Below are 24,356 nucleotides of genomic sequence, written 5' to 3' on the forward strand. Positions count from 1 at the left end.
AGGCTCCTCCACCACTAGCCTCCACGATCATGGCGACGAACTTGGGGTTCACGGAGCAGAAGTTGCTGTCCCAGGTCATCTGAGAGATCCTGATGTCATCGTAGCACTGGTCTGCCTTAACGGCCTGCCCGAAGACATGGCGGAACTTACTGGTCCTAACCACTTTTCTGGACATGATGACCTGTAGGCAGCAGAGGAGGGACACATGTAGAGAGAGAGAGAGAGAGAGAGAGAGAGAGAGAGAGAGAGAGAGAGAGAGAGAGAGAGAGAGAGAGAGGTGGGCTAGGGTTGGTGAAACTGGGGAGCTTCGCTCCGTTTAGCACTCTGCCCTCACTAAACATTCTCTGTTCTCACAGCATGGCGAAGACCCAGGAACTGTTAACCCAGGAAATGGTTTAAAAAGGAAGCACACTAAATGCTTACAGTGTAAGAGAGACAGGAAAACAAAGAGAGAGAGAGAGAGAGAGAGAGAGAGCAACAGAGAGAGAGAGAGCAAGAGAGAGAGAGAGAGAGAGAGAGAGCAATGCCCAACAATAGGTATAAGACGATCCACCCTGTTTTCTAATATCCGTGAGGCAGCTTATAGATGTTTTGATGCAGTAAATGTCTCTGGGATTTTATTAGTTATATTATACATGGGGCAAAACATTCATCCAATATAACAAACGATACATCAATACTTCTACTAAAATACTAAAATAAGAGACAGCGCTACAGGTACTCGTAAAACGACGCCCTTTTCGCAAAGAAGGAGTTTGTTGGCATGTTGTCCGGCCTGGTGTCTGCATGGTGTCACACATACCCTGCGCCAGTGTCTGCAGAACGTGAGCGTAAGCTGTAAACTCGCAACCAGAGGAGGGCCAAAGACACAACTGCCCAATGAGAGTCACAGCAGTGCCCCTTGGCCCTCACACCAGCTGCCCATGAAAGTTCTGCACCCTGCAATTCTGTGTCTCCTTCACCTCCTCTACAGAAAGCCCTACTGCTTTTGGAGACGACTTGGTAAGGTCTTCAGGGCCGTGTAAATACTGGAGGCTGTGTTAAATGGAGCTGGAACTACATTTGGCGGTACGAGAGGACCACGACTGGCTTTCAGCTTTGTCTATTTCACAGCGACTAAGAAAGACACACGCATGCGCAAAGGCCTGACACGCTTTAACGCATCCAACAAATTTACCCCAAAGCCACATATTATTATTAAGAGATCTCCAGATTTAGCTAGTGGGGAGGATTACGTTGTACTAGCAGAGCGGTGTCTGTGCTTCGTTCTTAGTGTGGATCAGTGCTGTGCTCTTGTTTTGCTCGAGAGGAACACTGATGTGCGCACGAGTCACTCTAAGATTCAGTTACACCACATCCTACGGAACATCAGAGGCAACTTGGGGCGTCTCTTACACCTCCGTTCTATAGTTTTCTCCAAATCTTCTACTGTAGGAGTCTGAATTTCTACAGGAGTGTAAAAAAAAGTACTGCAAAATTAAAAATGTACTGGTTTTGGGTAAAAGAAAAACTTTGTTTTTGCTTGTTTTTAATCTATGATCACTGCCAAACCAATCTAATTCTGATGTTGAACCAAGAACCCAGCAGTTAAATTTCCAATGGTAAATATTTACTAAAAGTTTCAAATTCAGGCGTAGATTTCTGGTCTATGGTAGATGGTTAAGATAGCATAGTCTGTAAACTTCCTCAAATCTCCAACGGCGCCTTTGTAAAAACCCACAGATGTGTTGATAGGCTTCTACGTCTCACAGTGCTACTCCAATAACGCGCAGTACTTAAATAAAACTAACACTGCAACAGTTAAGCAATCAAAGGATGTCTCGCGTTGACGTTCCCTGGAGCACACGCCAGGCACGCGATACGCATAATACGGATGGTCCGAGCATCTCTGAGCCATCGCAGCCAGGTCCGCTGTGAGCCCGGACAGCGGCAGGAGCGTAGAGACCGTACCTGACAGGGGAGGAATTGTCTCCGGTCCTGGATGAGCCGCTCCGAGGTTCTCACAGCAGAGAAAGAGTGGAAGTGGCCAAACGCTGGTAGTTGTGGCGAGATCTGTTTAAATCATAGAGGAAGTGAAAGTTTGAGTTGCAGGCCCCCCCCATCCTGCTCCCATCCTGGTTGTGCTTTTCTCCTTTTTAAGAGTGTCAAGTTGCTCAAGATAGCAAATGAGAAGACGACCTGTAGCGCACGTGGCCTGACCTGCGTTCCGTGTAACAGAAAAGCCGCCTTGAAGCTGTACTGACGATGCACTCTGATGTCAAACGACAATGATGTCGGCATCAGCGTCAGACACGTACGCATCAGTTCAGCTTGGTACACCCGCCTTTAGGAGCTAATACACTGAAGGCAACTGAGCCTACTGTTTCACAATGCTGTAACCACTGTTTCCGTCATCTTGAACTCTGACTCGTGTATTAAATTAGAGAGTAAAGACGAGTGTGTAGGATATTAAGCCACTGAACAGACGAAGCAGCCGCACCTGTCCAAGAAGATCAGCTGAAGCCTGAAAAGTATCTGCAGCTAAAACCAAATGCTACATACTACATAGTTCATACTACATGCTGCAAATGTGCTAAGCTTTTTGGACGAGATACAGAAGAAACATGAAGTGTCGCCTCTGTAATCTGACAAAAAAAAAAAAGAAAGAAAATGATATTATTTTGACATACTCCTTAGTATACAGTATGCATGTTTGGTTATTTTGAAAACTACTGAGTATGGTAAGATACAGTCTTGGATGCAGTTCTAATCAGGAGTCTCTCAACCAGGCTTGGCAGGACACTTTTCAACAACAAACCTTCATCAAGTGAGCAGCCCAAGGCATCAGGTCTGTCATGTCCTGTGTGAACAGACCTGGTGATCAGAGCTATGGATCCATCTGACCCTGCATAGTCCTCTAAACCTCCAAGCTCTAACCATTCAGCAAAAATAGCAGCAAGACTACTGCAGTGATAGAAACATGGACTTTAATGATTTATTTTGCTTTTATTTACAGCCTAAGACAACAGGGAGGGGACACTGTGGGTTTAGGATAAAGAGTGGCTGGTTTAAAAGTGAGTTGGGGGGGGGGGTTCCTAACCTCACTGTTGAGCCTTCTGGTCTTAATTCAATGATGTGATGTTGTGTTTCTAGTATAAAGTGCGAGGATTCAGACCTGTGTGAACCTCTAATGATATGGCACAGCACAGGAATTTTGACATATTATCCTGTATAGAATTACAATTACCCATATTCGATATACACTGCCTGGTCAGAAAAAAGGTCACACTCTAATATTTGGTTGGACCGCCTTTAGCTTTGATTACGGCACGCATTCGCTGTGGCATTGTTTCCACAAGCTTCTGCAATGTCACAACATTTATTTCTGTCCAGAGTTGCATTAATTTTTCCCCAAAATCTTGCATTGATGATGGCAGATTTGGACCACTGCGCAAAGTCTTCTCCAGCACATCCTAAAGATTCTCAATGGGGTTCAGGTCTGGACTCTGTGGTGGTCAATCCATGTGTGAAATTGATGTCTTATGCTCCCTGAACCACTCTTTCACAATTTAAGTCCGACAAATCCTGACATTGTCATCTTGGAATATGCCCATGCCATCAGGGAAGAAAAATCCATTGATGGAATAATCTGGTCGTTCAGTGTATTCAGGTAGTCAGCTGACCTCATTCTTTGGGCACATAACATTGCTGAACCTAGACCTGACTAACTGCAGCAACCCCAGATCACAGCACTGCCCCCACAGGCTTGTACGGTAGACACTAGGCATGATGGGTGCATCACTTCAGCCGCCTCTCTTCTTACCCTGATGCGCCCATCACTCTGGAACAGGCTAAATCTGGACTCATCAGACCACATGACCTTCCTCCATTGCTCCAGAGTCCAATCTTTCTGCTCCCTAGCAAACTGAAGCCGTTTTTGCCGGTTAGCCTCACTGATAAGTGGTTTTCCTAAGGCTACACAGCTGTTTAGTCCCAATCCATTGAGTTCCCTTCACATTGTGTGTGTAGAAATGCTCTTACTTTCACTATTAAACACATCCCTGAGTTCTACTGTTGTTTTTCTACGATTTGATTTCACCACACGTTCAAGTGATCGCCGATCACAATCATTCAATATTTTTTTCTGACCACATTCCTTCCTCGAAGATGTTTCCCCACTGTCCTTCCAATTTTTAATAATGCGTTGGACGGTTCTTAACCCGATTTTAGTAGTTTCAGCAATCTCCTTAGATGTTTTCTCTGCTTGAGGCATGCCAATAATTTGACCCTTCTGAAACAGTTCAACATCTTTTCCACGACTGCAGGATGTGTCTTTCGACATGGTTGTTTAACAAATGAGAAGCTACTCACTGCATCAGTTAGGGTTAAATAACTTGTTATATTATATATATATATATATATATATATATATATATATATATATATATATATATATATATATATATATATATATATAATACACATATATAATACACACACACACACACACACACACACACAAACAGAAATAACAAAAACAAAAAACAATTAAACACACTCATATCTGTCAAGGTGTTGTATGCTATGATAAATAACTGGAGTCAAGACAAAGTTTAAAAATATAGACTTCAATTTATTGCACAATCGCTGTGGAGTTGGAAGGATCTGGGTAAACCACAGGTAGGTATGTACAGTTGTCAAAGAAACACATACAAATGGTAAACAACAAAAAATGTATGTGAACATAAAATCATGTTTGACCCAGAATCGTGCAAAGAAAAAACATGTCATAATTATAAATATAGCACACATAGTAAATAAATATTTCCATTATGAGAGCTGCTTGTGGTGTTTAGACGACGGTTAAAAACGACCCCTGTAACTTAGTAAAGGACTCCTGATGGCTCATAGTGAGGCCATCATAATAATTCCATTCACAATTTCACCAGCGTGTTCTACGTGTGTTTGACCACTAGATGGAGCCAAAACAAGTCAATTCAACACACCCCACAGGAGTGAGGACACAGTGACAGGCAGCGTGACCCTCGGGAAAATTTCCTTTCAGCCCTAATAGCACTACATTTCACTCTTAGAACAAACGTTTAACAGTGTCATTACTAGCAATGATGTCTCCCCAAATAATAAAAAAAAAAGTCATTTTATCGATCACTACTGGCATAATATTAGTAATGGTTAACAATAAATAATAATTGTTCAACAGCATATCCAGCAGCTGTGTCCCGAGGAAAACATTACTTGTTTTCATACATATCAGTAAAAGAGTTATTACAGAACACAGTACAGAGAGAAGAATGATGACCCACCCCACCCCCTCATCTGACGCACAGGTTTGTGGTATACTCTGGCCTTCCTGCCTTTCATCTGCGACTGTTGCGAAGGAGTGAGCTGGGGAACACTCGGTGGGGGGGCGGGGGTTTCTACCACGCTGGCACCAGTTTACATACAACCCAGAAACCAGCCCCGAGGACCTGGCAACAACTCCTACATCTCCAATACCCTCCACCCCTCTACAGTAGTCGCTCTCCAGGGTGAAAGACACCGACTGACCTGTTTAGGCCTCCACACCAAACACCTCCAGTGTCCTGCACTGCTAACGCTGGTCCCTGGGACCCCAAGGTTTGGACGTTTCCCCGTTTCAGCACACCTCAATCAATTCTTTGGACAGTCACCAGGTCCTTGGTAAACTGGGTCACGTGTCGTAACATGGGAAAATAAACAAAAAAAACAGAAATATGCACTGAACAGACGTCCCAGTAATGAAGTGAAGAATTTACAACATCAGAAACAAAGAACGGATGAGTCTTGTTCAGTCTTGAGCGCATGAGTCTGTTTCGGTCTTGTACAGAGGAGTCTTGAACTTATGAGTCTTGTTCAGTGTTGGATGGATGAGTCTTAAAGAGGTGAGTCTTGTTCAGTGTTGAATGGATGAGTCTTGAACAGGTGAGTCTTGTTCAGTGTTGAATGGATGAGCCTTGAACAGGTGAGTCTTGTTCAGTCTTAAGCGTATGAGTCTGTTTCAGTCTTGTACAGATGAGTCTTGAACAGGTGAGTCTTCCCTCCAGTGAGGGAAGGAGATCTGAGTGATGGATACGTCACTGTGACTTTCAGCACTTGGTGGCTGATCCAAGACCAGCTCCTAGAGCTATGAACCAGAGGGAGGAACTGAAAACAGGACAAAGTTGCAAGCGCAGCTGGTCCTGGATCAGTTCTAGAGGTCATTAATCTGCTGTAGGATGGCACGGTGGAGGTGTCTCTGAGTGAAATTCATCAGTGTGAATGTACACATATTTCCCTTAATAGGGTTAAAGAAACATGCCTTTTTTTTTTAAAACTGAACACACACAAACACATCGGTGTGTAAGTCTGCATAGATATCTATGGTTAGATGTTATCAGAGGTATTAACATGTCAGGGTTCCATTTACCATACCAACCCACCTGATTTTTTTTTAGGTTTAAAAATAAAATACATAAAACCCACGTCGATATAGAAATGAACAGAAGTCTTCTGTTCAAACACAGGTTTGTAGGCAGACTTGTTCACGCCATTCATCTGAGAACCATGTCAGATTAGATGCACCTGGCAACTGAAAGTACAGCTGAGTTTTAAATCCTAAACCTCCCTTTCTGCTGCAGTGCTGCACACACTGTGTGAGTGCTAAGGGTTTAGGAGCCAACAGCCCAGAGGAGGCTGTCAGTGCATCAGAGTGGGCCAGAGCCGGCCCTGGGCCACACCTCCAAGGCCCCGTCCCCTGGCAACACCTCACAGGCCCCGCCCCCAGCAACACCTCACAGGCCCCGCCCCCAGCACTACCGTCACAATGTTTGCAACATGTATTCTGAGCTGGATTAAAGAACACATATAACACATGTCTAATTCAGATCCAAAGCTGAAGTGTAAACAGGTGTTAGAATTCAAATCTGACTCTGCTAAGTATGAGAATGTTCGAATTACAATGATTGAATCTGGCATATTAAAGACTAACCATGGCACTGGAGTGAGATATTATCACTGCGATATTTATCTAGTATGACATCACACCATTAGCATATACTGTTAGGAAATCCCCGCGATGTCGATATTATGGATTTCTTTATGTCATTAAGCTCAGAGAGAAGCCCAATGTGCTGCTTGCCCACTTCTCTCCACCAATCACCTCTGACCCTCACCCTTAAAATCAGAACATATACAAGAATACGCATCAGAACGTAGTGTTCACACTGCCTGCACCATATTCATAAACCATCTACATACATACAGGTATTTACATAATAAATACACTATAAGGACTTGAAATAAGTTCCACTATTGATATTCACATTGATTCAAAGCCCTTTTTTGGTTAAAAACAATGAAATAGTTGAAATAAACAGTGCTGTTTGTTGTTTGATACAGAAGTATTGCCGCCGATTTCATCCTCTGGACGCCGATTCTGCTCTGTGACTACATGTGAAGCTCTAAGCTGGACTGACCTACATATAATGTGTCAGTGGTTACATTGCACATGCTTTCAGCCAGCGTCCTGCAAACTTAATAACGGCGTAGTTCCGCTTCTCTCTACGTGGACTGCCTTAGTATGGTTAATCATGGCGTATTTGTGGTTCTCTCTACGTGGACTGCTTTAATATAGTTAATCATGGTGTATTTCTGGTTGTCTACCTGGACTGCTTTAATATGGTTAATAATTGGGTATTTGTGGTTGTCTACTCGGACTGCTTTAGTACTGTTTGAGCTACTGACATGCACTACTTTGTTACAGTGTTATGTACCTGTTTGATGAAGAAGAGAGGTATGGAGAAGCAGTGTTAGGGCGCTGAAGGGACCGTGGGAAAAGTGCGCGCAGAAACAAAAAGTGGAGAATGAGGGTTCTCTAGGAGATTCCCTCAGCTTCTCAGGAGTGGGAACATTGTGTAACTGCATCTGAGTCCCTGAATAATAAGATTTGGCAATTGGTACATAAAGTAATATCAGTGTGTTTGACAGTTACAAATGAGCGATGCTGTATAGATCATTTCTTGTCTCTAAACCTTTGTTTTTGTTTTTTTCTGTTCCAAGAGGTTACACACTGATCCTCTACACAGACTCTGTTACATGAGGTTACACGAGGACACGTTCACTTCACTTCCAGTCCAGTTAGCGTGAAAGGTCCGTCTCATCTTTTCACATGCTTTCATATTAATAAAATAGATTACATTTTAAAAACGCATGGTAAACAGAACACATTGTTCATGGTAAATAAATGAAATAAGCAATGTGCGATGTAAACAAAAAATATGCCGACAAACGTTTAAAAGAGATGTTTTCAGGCAACGTTCTGGAGCGAGGTGGTACCGAACGCGTCTCAGACGGCCTGCGGACTGCTAAACTCCACGTATTCCTGGAAGTGACATCTTTGGCCTGTGACGCCCATCCTGCAGTCTGAGGAAATACATGGTAAACGCAAGGGGCTTTAGTGTGGGAGGCCGACTACAATAACCCCAGCGTGAATGCATTTCATGTCTTTCATTTCTGGCGACTGCCGATATGTAGCGGATTTGATCACGACGCCGAGGGGGCGGGGCTTCAGTGTGTGTCTGTTGACACTGCTGGAAAGACAAACCAGCGCTTTACCCACATAACAGTAAAGGCCCTGACCTGCAGATGATATGTCACGTCACAATCACCGAGCCGCAGATGACGTGTCACGTCACAGTCACCGAACTGCAGATGACATGTCACGTCACCACCACTGAACAGCAGGCTTGTGTCTTTTTCACAGGAGCTGCACTTTAGGAAAGACCAACTGGAGAACAGAATCAATCACTGTGCAAACAGATGAATAAGAAAAAATCTCTGCCTGCTTTAGAACCCAAGATTATGTTTTTAATTAGGGTTAAAGGGTCCAGAGACATGAATTCTAATTTAGATCAGAACCGCATCCAATCTAGCAGGCCAGAGATTACGATGTAGCACCTCCGGGGTACTGAGGTGTGTCCTCCACACATGCACATAAAAACCAATTTCTCCAGCTCGTCCAGGCCGCTGGGATGTTCCAAGGGGCCCTGGGTCTAGCATAAAGCCTCTCGCCTGCCCCGGTTGTTCCTCGGGATGGCCTGCGCCTGATCTTAACGTAGCCTGTGGACTTTCCAGCGTGACTAAGCGAGCGAGCTAAGGAGGAGGGAGAGAACGCAGTAATGTACGAGAAGATAAAAGAGGAAAGTGATGAACGAAAGAGCGGGAGTGAAACAAGTAATATCCAGTGTATCCATTTAAAGATTTCAACTTTAGTCTCATACTCAAGTATTTCCCATGGACCTTGCTAGGACAGTAGCAGTAGTTACTGTTTTTGTATGTATGTGTGTGTGTGTGTGTGTGTGTGTGTGTGTGTGTTTGAATGGTGTCAGTGCAGAGTGTGCATGTATGTATGAGGAGGATCAATGCAGAGTGTGTGTGTACATTTCTGTGTATGTGTTATTAGGCTCAGTGTGGAGTGTTTGTGTGTGTGTGTGTGTGTGAGCAGAGTCAGTGCAGAGTGCATTAACAGTTCTAGTATGACATCTGTACCTCAGAGGTGTCGTTCTTGGCTTGGTGAGCAGCTCCGTTTTCACACAGCTGCGTTAGACATGACTGGCTAGATAAAGCACATCGATGCTGTGCAATGCAAATGTTTCCTTACGAGCCGACAGTCTGATGGCTCAACTTCACCCGAATATGTTTACAGAAATTAAGACAAAACACATCAGTGTTTTACAATGATGCTCTGAATGCTGGTGTACAACTGATGTATATCAGACTTCATGCCTCTGAGTGTGTGTGTGTGTGTGTGTGTGTGTGTGTGTGTGCTTGTGCATCCCTACACTATGTGCAGGTTTCAGCTATGGATGCATCTTCCATGCACAGACACAAATATCTACATTCCTGCATTTGAGGTCGCGAACCATCATATGTGTCAGAGGCAGCGAGAGCAGCTTGCGTGCACTGGCCCTGCCTCTCCTGACTCGTGCCCTCTGATCCTCTAAAGACAGCACCGCAGCCCACAAAAAGCCGCTCCAGAACGCCGGTTCCCCCGGGGGCAGGTCCGGAGGCCGGGTCGGGTCAGTCCGTGGGACAGTGGTAGCTGCTGATCCACAGCAGGTCGTCCAGGACGCCCCAGTGCAGGGACAGGATGGAACCCACCACCAGCACATGCATGATCTGGTGACTGTTGCACCAGTAGTCAAACAGGCCCGGCCGGAACCGCTCGGGCACACGTGTGATGTTGATGACCCCGCCCACCACGGCCAGCGCGTCCATGGTGAGGAAGTGGCGCAGGGAGGTGGGGCTTCCCCCGCCCACGCCCACCCAGCGCAGGAGGAAGAAGGAGAAGCGGAAAAGTGCCTGCCAGGCGAAGGAGCGCAGGCGTCGCACGCGGCTACGGGCCGTCACGGCACAGTAGATGGCGTAGCTGGACAGCAGGATGTACACCAGCAGGGCGGCGCTCCGCGTGAATGGGTAACACAGCAGTGTGGTGTACAGGATGGGCAGAGCACCTACACACAGGGCAGAAAAAGACGCAAATGACATGTTTTATGTGCTCATACTACTACTCATAATAAAAACATCAATAATAAGAACATTATTAATAATAAATGTTCATGTGCTAATAATAAGACTACTATTACTACTACTCCTGATAACAACAACAATAGCAACAATAATAATAAAGAAATATTCTGACAATATTCTGAAAGTTTTCCAAACTATGTGCCTGAATCCCTAATAAGCGTACAGGTGCTAAACACCAGAGGCTTCAGGGACACTTAGAGTAGAGTGTGTAGTGTGTAGGGAGGGCACTTTTATTTTATGAGAAAAAGGGTTCGGTATTTTATGGACAAAACCTCTGGACAGTTATCCAAGCAGGTCACTCCTGGCTTTGACAAGAACAACAACGGCCTTTTCTACAAATGACAAAGGTCTGTGACATTAGCGGGAACTGACCTGCAGTTCTGTCAGCTCTGTCAGGCCTTCACCTCAACACTTTACAGTTGTGTCATTTCTGTCTCTCGGTCAACAGAAAACGAAAGGAAGAGAAAAGCTCTCTTCCCTGACTGCTCCACACGACTGCTCTACACGACTGCTCCACACGACTGCTCTACACGACTGCTCTACACGACTGCTCTACACGACTGCTCCACACGACTGCTCTACACGACTGCTCCACACGACTGCTCCAAATGACTGCTCTACACGACTGCTCCACACGACTGCTCCACACGACTGCTCTACACGACTGCTCCAAATGACTGCTCTACACGACTGCTCTACACGACTGCTCCACACGACTGCTCCAAATGACTGCTCTACACGACTGCTCTACACGACTGCTCCAAATGACTGCTCCACACGACTGCTCTACACGACTGCTCCAAATGACTGCTCCACACGACTGCTCCACACGACTGCTCCACACGACTGCTCTACATGACTGCTCCAAATTGACTGCTCCACACGACTGCTCTACACGACTGCTCCACACGACTGCTCCACACGACTGCTCCACACGACTGCTCCACACAGCCTGGGAAAGTTTTCTCTAAGTCAAGTACAGTGATGATGTTTCACTCAGTTCTAATATCAACTTCAGTCTCACTATCAGTTGATCTTTTCCCCAGATGCTGGCGGTATAACCACGTGTGACACTATGCTCTAGTCATGAAGAAACATGAAGAAACACACTCAAGAGGCGCACTACGTCTGGCTTTATGTTGAGTGTGGTGTCCATATAGAAGTGATATCTGGAGACAACCATGAAGCAACGAGAGAGAGAGAGAGAGAGAGAGAGAGAGAGAGAGAGAGAGAGAGAGAGAGAGAGGGGAAGAAAAGACAGAAAGAGAAAGAGAATAGGAATGAAAGAGGAATAGCGTGGGGGGTGGGTGCTTACCCAGAGTGTTGATCATACAGATGCCACACATGTCTAAGGTGAGCAGGGTTTTGTAGACTGGCTCTCCGCCCTCGTGGTTCATGAACAAGTGGTAGAGGACAGAGCCCAGCTGAGGAGATAAACATGCCAGGAAGTGCACCACACCCAGCCATGTCACACTGATCTGAGACCAAGGGATGTTCAGAGGGAGCACCACCAGAAAACAAAGCAGAGGGATACCTGCGGAGACACACACACACACACACACACACACACACACACACAGAGAGGACAGTCATGAAGAGAGAAGGAGACAGTGACAGAGAGACAGGGAGACAAAGAGAAATAAAATGTCTGAAACGCTGTTGAGAGATACTGTTGAAGGCCAGAGTTAACAGGTCTTCAAACATTAGAGTTACACAAGTCTTCCCCTGAGGTTAACGAGCTCAATCTTCATGATGGGACGAGCCCGGAGGTTTGTGGAGGGGAGGGGGCGACAGCCTTCATTGCGTGGATCTCTCTCTCTCTCTCTCACACAGGGCTTCTCCTGGATTATTTCTATAAGATTCCTGCTCTTTCCGTATGACACAACCTGCACGTTCCCGCATTTCACACCACCACCCACACTGCGGGTCGTTACCTTTTAAAATAAAGACATTCACTTATGCATATTCCACTGAATTATTGATCACTAGCTGATCTCTGTCTCTCGGTTTAATGACAGGCGGCTTGTGCAGCGCAGGTAGAAGCTCACACGAGATCTAGCGGCTCTATTTTGAGGTGGTTATCTGTCCTGGCTCAGCACTAGAGAAGGCCACACCTGCCCTGCTATAGATAGACAGCATGCTGTTTACACCCAAATCTGCACCAGCCGGTATGGTCTCTGGAATCCAAACCAGTGTGTACGCATACTTATTTATAGCAAAGTAACGTTAACAGCAGACAGCAAAAAAGCAAAAATACAAAAACCTAAACTGAAGCGAGCAGAGCTACTGGACGGCCGCTGCCGTGGTTGTATGGAAAAAACAACACAGTGACTTTGTGACACAGCCACTCATTTTGAAAAGTCAGGCTTGCTACACAGCTGTTCCATCCTTCGAAACCACAGAGGTTCTATTTCAATGGCTGTCTCCACACTAGGAACACCAGACCGGTCAGATGTGCCGTAAGCATCCAGTGCTCAGAGCCCACTGGTGTGAGCTGCACTCCGTAGACTCTGACAGCTGCTTGTGTAAGACGGAATATACAAGAAAAGCTGAAATTTGAAGAGCCGAATATGCTAGTGAATAGGAGTTTAGGACACGTTCGCTGAGGTCAGTGTTTATGACATGCTGACCGGGGTCGGGGACATTCAGGATGGCAGGTGGGTCAAGGCAAACCAGGACAGACAGGCAGGTAGAAGCCTTAACTTCTGGAGGTCAGGTGTAGAGTCTCGGGTCATGTTTATGAGCTTCCTGTCTCCACCCGCTCACATGCAATAGAAACCTGGCTGGTTAAGGGTGTGTTCAAACAAAGCAGTTCCAAATGAGGTGGCTCTACCCACAGAACGCTGCACCTGTGTCCTGGACCAATTCATGCCGCGCTGGGTTTGGAAATCCAGAGCTTCTCACATGATGTTGGGCCACACGAGCTCAGAAGCCTATAACTAGACGTTCCGTGTGTGTGTTCTTTCTGATCTTCAAATATCTTTTTAAGCTATGCAGCCAGTCCTCATTATAGCTCCGTGTTCCAGGCCTGACCACAGTACAAACATAAGCACAAATGCAAACAAAGCGTGCCAGGTTGAGTTCCACTCGGAAACAAAATCGCAGAGGGCCAATCGGGTGCGCTGGGGTATCTCCGGTGTCTCCTGCAGCAGTGTGGTGCGCGCGGAGGAGGTTAGGCTCACACTACCCTGCCCTGCTAGACTGGTGATGCCAAACGTGAGGCTGGAGGCCTGGAAGCCTGCAGGAGCCAGTGCGCAGAGAAAGCCTACTGCAGACACGGGGCACAGCGTCCTGCTCCAATGAACCTGACTTGGTCTGAGGTGTCTTATCAGAAGCGGGTTCAGGGCAGAACTAAATCAGTGCAGCAAATGGAAGAGCACAGAGGCAAACCAGGAGCGTACACGTGTACATGTGGTGTGTGTAAGCAGTGTATGCTGGTATGTACGTGTGGTGTGTGTAAGCGGTGTATGCTGGTATGTACATGTGGTGTGTGTAAGCGGTGTATGCTGGTATGTACGTGTGGTGTGTGTAAGCGGTGTATGCTGGTATGTACATGTGGTGTGTGTAAGCGGTGTATGCTGGTATGTACATGTGCTGTGTGTAAGCGGTGTATGCTGGTATGTACATGTGGTGTGTGTAAGCAGTGTATGCTGGTATGTACGTGTGGTGTGTGTAAGCGGTGTATGCTGGTATGTATGTGTGGTGTGTGTAAGCGGTGTATGCTGGTATGTACGTGTGGTGTGTGTAAGCAGTGTATGCTGGTATGTACATGTGCTGTGTGTAAGCGGTGTATGCTGGTATGAACATGTGGTGTGTGTAAGCGGTGTATGCTGGTATGTACGTGTGGTGTGTGTAAGCAGTGTATGCTGGTATGTACGTGTGGTGTGTGTAAGCGGTGTATGCTGTTATGTACGTGTGGTGTGCGTAAGCGATGTATGCTGGTATGTACGTGTGCTGGGTATAAGCGGTGTATGCTGGTATGTACATGTGGTGTGTGTAAGCGGTGTATGCTGGTATGTACATGTGCTGTGTGTAAGCGGTGTATGCTGGTATGTACATGTGGTGTGTGTAAGTGGTGTATTTGTGGTGTGTACATGTAGTGTGTAAGTGGTGTATTTGTGGTGTGTACATGTAGTGTGTAAGTGGTGTATTTGTGGTGTGTACATGTAGTGTGTAAGTGGTGTATTTGTGGTGTGTACATGTAGTGTGTAAGTGGTGTATTCTGGTGTGTACATGTAGTGTGTAAGTGGTGTATTCTGGTATGTACATGGTGTGTAAGTGGTGTATTCTGGTATGTACATGGTGTGTAAGTGGTGTATTCTGGTGTGTACATGTGGTGTGTAAGTGGTGTATTCTGGTGTGTACATGTGGTGTGTAAGTGGTGTATTCTGGTGTGTGTAAGTGGTGTGTAAGTGGTGTATTCTGGTGTGTGTAAGTGGTGTGTAAGTGGTGTATTCTGGTGTGTGTAAGTGGTGTGTAAGTGGTGTATTCTGGTGTGTGTAAGTGGTGTGTAAGTGGTGTATTCTGGTGTGTGTAAGTGGTGTGTAAGTGGTGTATTCTGGTGTGTGTAAGTGGTGTGTAAGTGGTGTATTCTGGTGTGTACATGTGGTGTGTAAGTGGTGTATTCTGGTGTGTACATGTGGTGTGTAAGTGGTGTATTCTGGTGTGTGCAAGTGGTGTATTCTGGTGTGTGTAAGTGGTGTATTCTGGTGTGTGTAAGTGGTGTGTAAGTGGTGTATTCTGGTGTGTGTAAGTGGTGTGTAAGTGGTGTATTCTGGTGTGTACATGCTGTGGTAATCCACCTCCTTTGCCTTTGTTATCAGTAGATCTGAATGACCCTCCTCTGATGTGACTGAGTCAACACTAAAATCTAAACATGATACAGCCAAACTACCCGCACAGGCCCAGTCTGAGTATACTGCCTGACATCCAGAGAATAAAACCAAAAACTGAATTTACACAACTGATTTAAGTCTAGGACAGATCTACACACTACAGTATCCCAAATATGCACTTTAAACAACTACATTCAGAATCTGCCTTAGTATATTTCACCAAATGTAGCCTAATCGTCTAACTTAAATGTATTCCAAACCCGCAAATTTCAGATGACAGATTTACATTAAATAGAAAGAAAAGTGAGACGACCAGTTTCAGCAGGCCTAAATAACGTGAATAATCCCAGCTGTACATTAAAAACTGCTTAAATATAAAATAGAATCTGTTTTAGTATGTTTGTGTTACCCCTTTTTCCGAGATGTGTGTCTTACAACTGTTAAGTATTCCAGGTCAGACCTTTCTCCAAACTTTCCGACTTTACTCACCATGTGTGTAGATGTTCCCCAGTTCATTGTGAAGATAAAACAGACTTCTGACGCAATCCTGAACCGAAGATATGGGCCTGTAGCCCGTGAGCACGTATCTGTTGAACTGTAGGTGTGGAGGAGAGTTTGCCCAGTCCAGCAACCTGGGTCCATTTAAAAATGCCATAGCCACGACCATGTAACGTAGACGGTAACGCATGGGTATGTCGGGCGGAAAACAGATCCGTTACCATAGGCGCTGGGATGCAACTGTCGGGTGTGTTTTTGTCCCTTTGCTTGTGTAAAGTGCACTGCACCGTGCAGCGATGCCGGGTTACATGTAACGTTACACGTTACGCGATCGCGCCCGGTGACCTTTGGACGGTCTGGTCAGCTTGGCGAGCGCTCCGTGGACATCCTCCGCACCTCCGCGCCGGGGTCCGTATTAAAGCTCGTCTTAGTGAACTCCACCTTCTCCGAATCAGCCAAAGACAGATCCGTTAGCTGAGCGACCCTCTCTCCAGCCCACGAGCCGCCACGGGCTTGCGGCCGGTGCTCATTGCAGCAGAAAAGTCATTACTGGCAACCTGACTCCCAAACCTTTTCAAATCGGATTACAGTCATCGCGAGGTTTTTGGTGGAGGGCTTGATATGGCGTTATAAACCTGCTAACCGGACTTAATAACGTTCCGTTTGGACCCGATGCTTTATGTCGGTCCGTTAGCGCGGACACGGTACCGGGGGTGGCTCAGAGCTTCTGGGTTTTCTTCAAGTTTTGCAACAGCAGCATTTTGAAGAGTAACGCCGACCCACGAATCCGCTTGTGTGTAGCATGGTGAGGAGGGGAGAGGAGAGGAGAGGGGGGAAACACGACCACATAATCAGCTCACCTTCTGCTAAAACAAAGACAAACAAACAAACAAACAAACCAAAAAAAAAAAAAAACAACAACCCCGGAATCGCTGTTAGACGCGCGAGGCTATTTCACCGCCGCCGCGTCTCGGCTAGCGCGCGAGCTAGCAGGTTAGCAGCACTGAAGCGAGCACGGCTGGTCCGAGACGGGAGGAGGCCGACCTTCCCCCGCGCTCTGGCGAGGGCAGAGCACGCTTCCGTGAAAGGTCCCGTAATGCAGCCAGCGCGTTCATGCCCGGCAGCGGAGCGTATTGCTGCAGCCTTACAGTCCCGAGGTGTCCGCGGAAAGGAAATCCTCGCTATCTCGCATTCATTTGAACGAAAACTTTGCGATAAATATCCAACTTTGCAGCAGGATTGCGCCGGTAAAAAATGTCTACAATCGGTCCCCCCGAAAACTGCACCGGTGTGCTCTTTGTCGCTCTCGTGGCCGGCACGAGCAGCACTATCCGGTCCCCGGGCGCAGCAGCCCGGCACTGGTGCATCGGCGCGCGCTGTTTCTGGAGGAGCTGCGGACGGAGCGGGCGCTGGAAGGGAGGCGCGAGCCGTACCGTACGCTCGCGATAACAGCCCGACTAATGCCCGGGGGCCAGAGCGCCGTGTGCGGTTGGAAGGAAGCGTCGCTGTCGGCGCGGAGCTCCGGCGGGCCTGATGGACGCGAGAGGAAATGACTGCTGCTACCAGACCTCGAGACGCCCGAATAGTTCCGATGTCAGACAAAATGCAGACCAGAAATTCCCAAATATCCAGTCTTAAGCGTAGGATTTGGATCAGTTAGACTATTAGCTATGGATTTAATATGAAAGTCAATTTAAACTATGAAATTCAGATTACAAAATGTAATACTGGATAATATTTTTGTAAATAAATAAATAAATTTTTAAAGCACTATGTAGGCGGGCTGTGTCATTTTTCATGCTGCAATCATACGGCTATACTACTATCTATGGAAGTTGGTTAATTCCCTAACGTATACAAAACGCAAAAGTATGTTCATAACTTAACTGACACGTGTAATAAAGTAGGTTAGAAACTAGTGCGACACATTTTTTAATCACTGCAAACGTGCCCCAAACCAGAGTTTAGGGGGAAGTAGTCAGTCATAGTAATTCATACAAAACGGACAGAATTGAAATTACACACTCATCGAACAATTAGCTACCCATTTAAAAATTCTCCAAAGCAGTAATCTTATCAGTAGAGGCAAAAAGAGTTCGACAAAGTTGATGAGATATTTTTATTCAACACCTTTAACAAACTCGGCTTTGCATAGAAATTCATTCACTGGATCAAAACATTACACACCTCAGCCACAGCTACCGTGACCACAAATGGAATCATGTCTCAAAGCTTCACGCTTCACCAGGGAACCAGACAAGGATGTACAGGCGCCTTGCTTATCCTCGCAACATAGACTCCTGTATCCAGCACTCCCTTAGTTCATTGGTATGTTGGACTCTACCCTACTGTACTGTACTAGGATGTATTCTATGAGTAGATGAGAAAGCACTTTTGTAAGTCTGAGTAAGAGTGTCTGCTAAATGACAATTGTAAATGTTAGTGTAATTTGCTATTTTCCTTTAACTCAATGACAAAACTATAAATGATCAGAATCCAAGCAACCAATTCTCAACAGAAAAAATCAGCTTCTATGCATATGATATATTACTGCAGTTCCAAAACCCTCAAGTCTTTTCTTCTGTAATTAATCAGTTCTCTAGTCTATCCTAGTCTATCACTCCTTCTGACATGTGGCTCAAATCTCTTGACACCACTATCATAGTTTGATTTTAAAAATGTGGCACAGAATTAAAAAAAGAAAAAAAAATCTGTTTAAAAAAAACCCAACTGCTCTGTCAGCCTTGTGGAAAGCAAACGAACTCACTAAAACATCACTGGAACCTTGTAAACAACCATCAATTTGGCAGAATGTCGACTTCAAAGCTAGCAGCATACCTCTACAACACACACACACACACACACACACACACACACACACACACACACTGGAAAAAAGGGGAATTAATCAGCTCTATCACATTTTCAAAAACAACTGCTGCTTAAGTTTCACAGAAATTCACTATTGACAGTCATCAGTTTCTTCAGTAGGATCAACTGCATTTCATTATTAGATTAAAGATCAATATAAACAATGACCCCCTTCATCCTTCAACATTGATCACAGAAATTTTAAACCAGCACAGGGCAAAAAACTGGCCAATAAAGCACAACTCATCCAGCTGGAAAAGGAAAATCAGTCTCAGCAAACTCATTCAGTTTACCAGTGTGAAGTTGGAGGCCTGGGATAAGGGATACCCATGTGATGGTGTCCTGACTGAGTTTACCAGTGTGAAGTTGGAGGCCTGGGATAGTGCTTATGTATGGACACACAACCTGGTAGGCCCTGACACAGCCAGCTCAAATCAGACCTGGAGCAGAATTTCTAACTACTGAATCACAGGCCTTTGTAATATAAAGTGCAGGTGATGTGAATTCCTGGTTAGAGAGGTCTCTATTGGAAGGGGTACTTGGACTCTCCCATGTCCTCACACCTGTATTTTCCAGTTTAATCAGAGATAAGTTAGCCAAACTAAAGGTTTTCAACTTTGAGGCAGTTTTGGAAAAAAAAACAAAAAAACAACACATAGATCAGAAAGCAGCTTTGAATATATTCAAAATTAAAGTATATTTTTGAACGATTATTACTAAACGGCAATTTAGCATTACTGTTACTTTTTTTTTAAGCACACAACCGCTTTTTCACTAGTATTGAATGTAAGAAGTGGAACAAGGTTTTATTAACACATTTACGACCACAAAAAAAAAAAAAAAAAAAAACAGAAAAAATGTAGCACGAGCATAAAATGCGTGTGATTTACAGGAAATGCCAGGCGCCCCTCCAGTGAGTTTTAATATGACTAGACCACCGGGGCAAAGCTCCTCAGAGGCAGCACAGCAGAAGAAAACAAGATTCTCATACATAATAACTATATAAGAACACTGGTAAGATCATAAAACTACTTCACGCAGATGATAGTGTGAAAGGACGAGTCCCTAACCAAGACACATTTGGACCGTATCCCCGCTAGGATAACCTAAGCTTGTTTGGCGTTGCAACAAAGGAAAATGTTTTTCGAAGGTATTCCTTCCTCAAAGTTAAAGGACTGATAACACTAACACACAGAGGGGCATGACAGTCCATTCAATGTTGGCTGTTTGAAGCGCACATGATGAAAATGAGCTTATTGGCTAACCTGCACATTTACACTGAAGTGCAGATGGAGATGCTGATTAATATGCATTGTCCCTGATAAATAAATAAATATGTTTTCATATGCAAGTAAGATATTCTGATGTATTTTAAGGTATTTTAAGACAAATTTGTCATAAATCATAAGTATGAACTGAAGGTTTGTAATAATTTCTTCTAAAAATGAGACCCTAATAGTTCTAGGCAGTGAATTTTTGAATCACGCCTTAAATGGGTCATTTGTGGATTTAAAAGGTGACTGAAGTGAAGTTTCTAGAAAGGATGTTAATGTGTTTTTTTTTTTCAAGCACGGTGCACGGGCACTGAAGGATTTCTATTCTGGGTCTGACAGCTTCGGAGTGAAGGAAACATCTACTAATGCTTCCCCAGAATGTACGCCTCCCTCCCACCACACCAGAAGCTGTCGGTGCTTGTGGTCATCTGACTACACCTCACTTCACGTATACATGTTCTCAGCCCATTTCCTTGTGACTTTGTTCTGCGTGTGTCTGGTAGAAGTCTAAACTCTACCGTTACTGAAGCCCACCCACCAGTTCACATCTTTCTCACACACGTCATCTCTTTTATACACCACGTCTCACACACACACACATACACTGCAAGCTCATGACAGTGCAGGTAAGATGGCATTCTTTATCTTCGGTCTCCAGATGAAAACTGACACAGCTCATGTCAAAATGATTTTTTTCACATGATACATCGGAAGCAGGACTCCAGGGTCATGTTAAAGTTGATAGGGAGTACAGAAGTCATCTCCTGGGTTCTTTTACCATTAAGCATGACTGTGAACATTGTTCTACGGGAAGAAAAGTCTCTCTGAAACCATCAAAGCTGATGGTGCCTGATTAGAAACCAAAGCAGATTGATAGTTCAGTAATTAATGGTAGAAGCTGCAGATTGGTTGTAAAAGCCAATATGACCACAAAATGACAAAATGTTGGCATAATTTCACTATTTTTCAGCATTAGTTGAATGCTCGCCCATTTTGAAATGATTTACTTTTTTCCATTCTGAAACTCCTGTGTTATTAATGCTTAATAAATCTAAGGCCTACTTTTTGGTAACTACTTTGAATTATTCAGTAACTATAATGAAACAAATATGAAACGTATGTTGTTACAAGAGCAAGCAGTGAGAATCTGAACCCACTCAGAGGCTCTGGCAGTGTAAGGGTTCAAGTTTTTAACTTTGATAGAATCGTTTTCAATTTGTGCTCCTCAGGAAATTACAGTCCACATTTCAACGCCTCCTGCCAGCAACTTACAAACTAACAGACGCCCATTTGACAATGTCGCTGGCAAAAGCCTTTCTGTGGATACCACTCGTCCTGTCCCTCTGCCCGATCCCGACTCAGCCATGCGACAAAGGAAGCGTCCGCGACTGCGCGGAAGCAGAGTTCGCCCCCGGCTCCAACCTGGCGGGTGAGGGGTTCGACATCACCAAGATGCAGAGGAAGGGGGCCTTCGTGATCAACATGAATAAGTGGAGACTAAAGGACAAGTCCTGCACTCTGTGTGCAAACCCCTACATGGAGGGGAAGAAGCAGAAACTACCCCTGTCCGTGGTGGACTGGCGAGCTAGCGTGAAGTGCAGCGTGAAGGTGTCCAGCTCCGTCTACCAGTCCAGCGAAGCTCTGCTCACTGCCAGCACCAGCGCTATCGAGAACAACTGGAATGTGAACTTGGATATAGACACCAAAAGGGGTGGGGGGTCACTGATGTTGGCTGGCACCAATTCCAAGTTGGCTGAGTATTCCATGGACAAAACCAAAAAGGATAGGTTCAACTTCGTCACTCATAGCATTTTCTGTGGATATTACAGGTAAATGCAATATCATCTCTTATTTCTCTATACATCGTCGGCGTATTCACTGTGTGTGTCTGTGTGTGTGTATGGAATTGTGGGCAGATATATGGTATTGTGGTATTGTGTGTGAAACCATATTGAGGGATTGCTGCTAGCTCAGCCTCCGTTTCCATCTCTAGTTACAGGGTGTCCAGCAAGCCTTTCTTGCACCCCGAGTTTAAGCACGCTGTGGGTCAGCTGCCCAAGGGGTATGACCCTCAGTTAAAAGCGCGCTTCTACAAGCTCATTGACAACTTTGGCACTCATTACATTACTAAGGTAAGCGCATGATGCACATCTGTAGCAGAGGGTCCACATGAACGTGGGAGGCAACATTCACCTTCTTTGAGAGCTTCAGTTGAACAGAACCAGTCCAGAACTACATAACAGTCCAGAAAATGGGTTCAACATGGAACCCCCGTTCTTAATTTCAACCTGTCATACTGCATCCCTCCGCAGCCACATAACACATTACACTGCTTCCAAAATGACCGCATGTGCGTTCGGTTCTGGGCAGGTGACTCTGGGGGGGAAGGTGCACTCGGTGACCAGCATCAAGCAGTGTCAGGCAGCGCTGCAGGGCCTGAGCACGGACGAGGTGAAGACCTGTCTGGCCGTGGAGGCGTCGGCCAGTGTGATGGGGAAAGGGAGCTTGAAAGCAGAGAGCAAGCACTGTGAGGAAGCCAAGACCAAGATCGAGAGCAAGGGCAGTTTCTCCAACAGCTTCAATGACAGGTGAACTCGCCACACCCACAAGCAGACGTTCTGGCAGCAAATAGGTGCCTTGTGCGAATTTGGTATCGTTTCCAGTTTGCTGAATTGAAATTCTTAAACGCTACGTAGAAAAGAAAAAGAATGGCAGTCTTCTTCCTTCACTAACTCAAACTCTCTCTCTCTCTCTCTCTCTTTCCAAAAAGGTTAACAGAGATCTTTGGGGGGCACACTACAGAGCCTGAGCTTCTCTTCTCTGCAGATAAAGACCCAGGCGCCTACAAGGATTGGCTCGCCTCGGTGCCACAACACCCAGATGTGATCTTTTATTCACTAGAGCCTCTTCACGAGCTGCTGCCCACCAGCAGCCCGGCACGAAAGCTCCTCCGCAAAGCTCTGCACGACTACATCCTGGAGAGGGCGCTGTGGAGGAACTGCTCCGAACCCTGCATGGCGGGCATCAAACTTAACGCCGGGGAGCCTTGCGTGTGCACCTGCCAGAACAACCCTGGGGTGACCCCAAACTGCTGCCCTTCCAAGCGTGGACTCGCCCAGGTAAAGGTCACTGCAGTCAGGGCGACCGGTTTATGGGGAGATTACATAACAGCCACAGACAGCTACGTGAAGCTGTTCACCAAAAACAACATTGAAGTTGGACGCACCACAGTGATCTACAACAACAATTCGCCCCGCTGGGACAGGGCCTTCGATCAGGGTGATGTCATTCTGACGGAGCATAGCTCCATGAGGCTGGAGGTATGGGACGAAGATAACAAATGGGACGATGACCTGCTGGGAGCCTGCACCATCGCCATAGCAGCAGGAAACACGCAGAACTTCTGCACGTTGAACCACGGTCAGCTGTATTACAAGATAGAGGTGCAGTGCGGCCCAAGTCTAGCTGGCCGGTCTTGCACAGAGTACGTCGGTTCTCCGATGAATATGAAGCTGGAAAAGATGTACGTGTCCCGACATGCCCATCCTGTTCCAAAGGACATCCTGTTGGAAATGGGGGTTATTGTGGATGAGCCGCAGTTAACCTTTACTCAGATAAGAGATACTGGTAAAACTTTTTTATAGCTTTGCACAAGCATGGATGTCAGTGCTTCTGTGACTGCTTGGCATGTCAAACCTGCAAATACATATATATATATATATATATATATATATATATATATATTTTTTTTTTATATTTATATATCATAAATACAACATTACCTTCTTTATTTCAAAGACAAAAGAAACGTGTTTTTTGTAAAAGTACCCAACTGTTGCATCTTTATATTTTCAGATTTTTAGTATAATTAGACATAATAATTGAAACAACATGCTCAATATGTGTGACCCTGGCTGACCAGTATAAGGTGATATACACCTGGAGTGTGTTGATAAACCAACCTGAATAAGGTAACATATTACACCTGAAGTATTTATTGATAAAACATTTGTGTTGTATTTTTGGTTTCATTTTTCTTGACTGGTAAACTGTTTAAAGTAGTGGCTATAATACAGTGCAGATATCAAGTTTTAAAACTTGAAAAATAGAATTCCTATGTAAAATGTTATTATTGTGCCTTTAATGTTTAATGTAACAAATGTAATTGAATTGCTTCGCAGTGTAGTTATTCCATATAAAGTGTGAGTGAGCATGTCAGTCTCTTTGTTTCAGAAACTTGAGATCTGAGGGGGGTTTTTTTTCGCTTCCGACATTCACATTCAGGTGGAATTTT

The 24,356-nt window shown here is 45.3% G+C and overlaps 3 protein-coding genes across 5 annotated transcripts in view; 1 reads left to right on the forward strand and 2 right to left on the reverse strand.

The window, feature by feature from the left end:
• The window catches only part of coro1a (coronin, actin binding protein, 1A), an 8,999-nt gene extending 6,940 nt beyond the window's left edge, over positions 1 to 2,059 (reverse strand). Inside the window, exons 1-2 of the mRNA XM_035532648.1 lie at positions 1,951 to 2,059; positions 1 to 181 (exon numbers count right to left, since the gene is read on the reverse strand). The exon at positions 1 to 181 is cut by the window's left edge and continues 23 nt beyond it. Coding sequence (XP_035388541.1) covers positions 1 to 175 — 175 coding nt within the window. The 5' untranslated portion in view covers positions 176 to 181; positions 1,951 to 2,059. The remainder of the gene's footprint in view (positions 182 to 1,950) is intronic.
• A 7,392-nt stretch (positions 2,060 to 9,451) lies between these two features.
• paqr4a (progestin and adipoQ receptor family member IVa) lies at positions 9,452 to 19,626 on the reverse strand. Of its 3 annotated transcripts, XM_035528051.1 has the most exons (4): positions 19,615 to 19,626; positions 15,909 to 16,077; positions 11,900 to 12,118; positions 9,452 to 10,508 (listed from the first exon to the last, which is right to left on the reverse strand). In XM_035528051.1, the coding sequence occupies exons 2-4, from the start codon at positions 16,072 to 16,074 to the stop codon at positions 10,075 to 10,077; spliced, it is 819 nt and encodes a 272-aa protein (XP_035383944.1). In that variant the 5' UTR covers positions 16,075 to 16,077; positions 19,615 to 19,626; the 3' UTR covers positions 9,452 to 10,074. The 3 variants fall into 3 exon arrangements, with proteins under 3 accessions (XP_035383944.1, XP_026885818.2, XP_026885819.2); XM_027030017.2 differs by lacking the exon at positions 19,615 to 19,626 and having other exon boundaries at positions 15,909 to 17,676; XM_027030018.2 differs by lacking the exons at positions 11,900 to 12,118; positions 19,615 to 19,626 and having other exon boundaries at positions 15,909 to 17,676.
• A 904-nt stretch (positions 19,627 to 20,530) lies between these two features.
• Positions 20,531 to 24,280, forward strand: LOC113590058 (perforin-1-like). Its single transcript, XM_027030014.2, has 5 exons — positions 20,531 to 20,688; positions 21,292 to 21,891; positions 22,056 to 22,194; positions 22,433 to 22,650; positions 22,833 to 24,280. The coding sequence occupies exons 2-5, from the start codon at positions 21,359 to 21,361 to the stop codon at positions 23,704 to 23,706; spliced, it is 1,764 nt and encodes a 587-aa protein (XP_026885815.2). The 5' UTR covers positions 20,531 to 20,688; positions 21,292 to 21,358; the 3' UTR covers positions 23,707 to 24,280.
• The last annotated feature ends 76 nt before the right edge of the window (positions 24,281 to 24,356 follow it).

The sequence above is a fragment of the Electrophorus electricus genome, chromosome 1 (genome assembly GCF_013358815.1).
Source record: "Electrophorus electricus isolate fEleEle1 chromosome 1, fEleEle1.pri, whole genome shotgun sequence".
Taxonomy (NCBI): Eukaryota; Metazoa; Chordata; class Actinopteri; order Gymnotiformes; family Gymnotidae; genus Electrophorus; species Electrophorus electricus.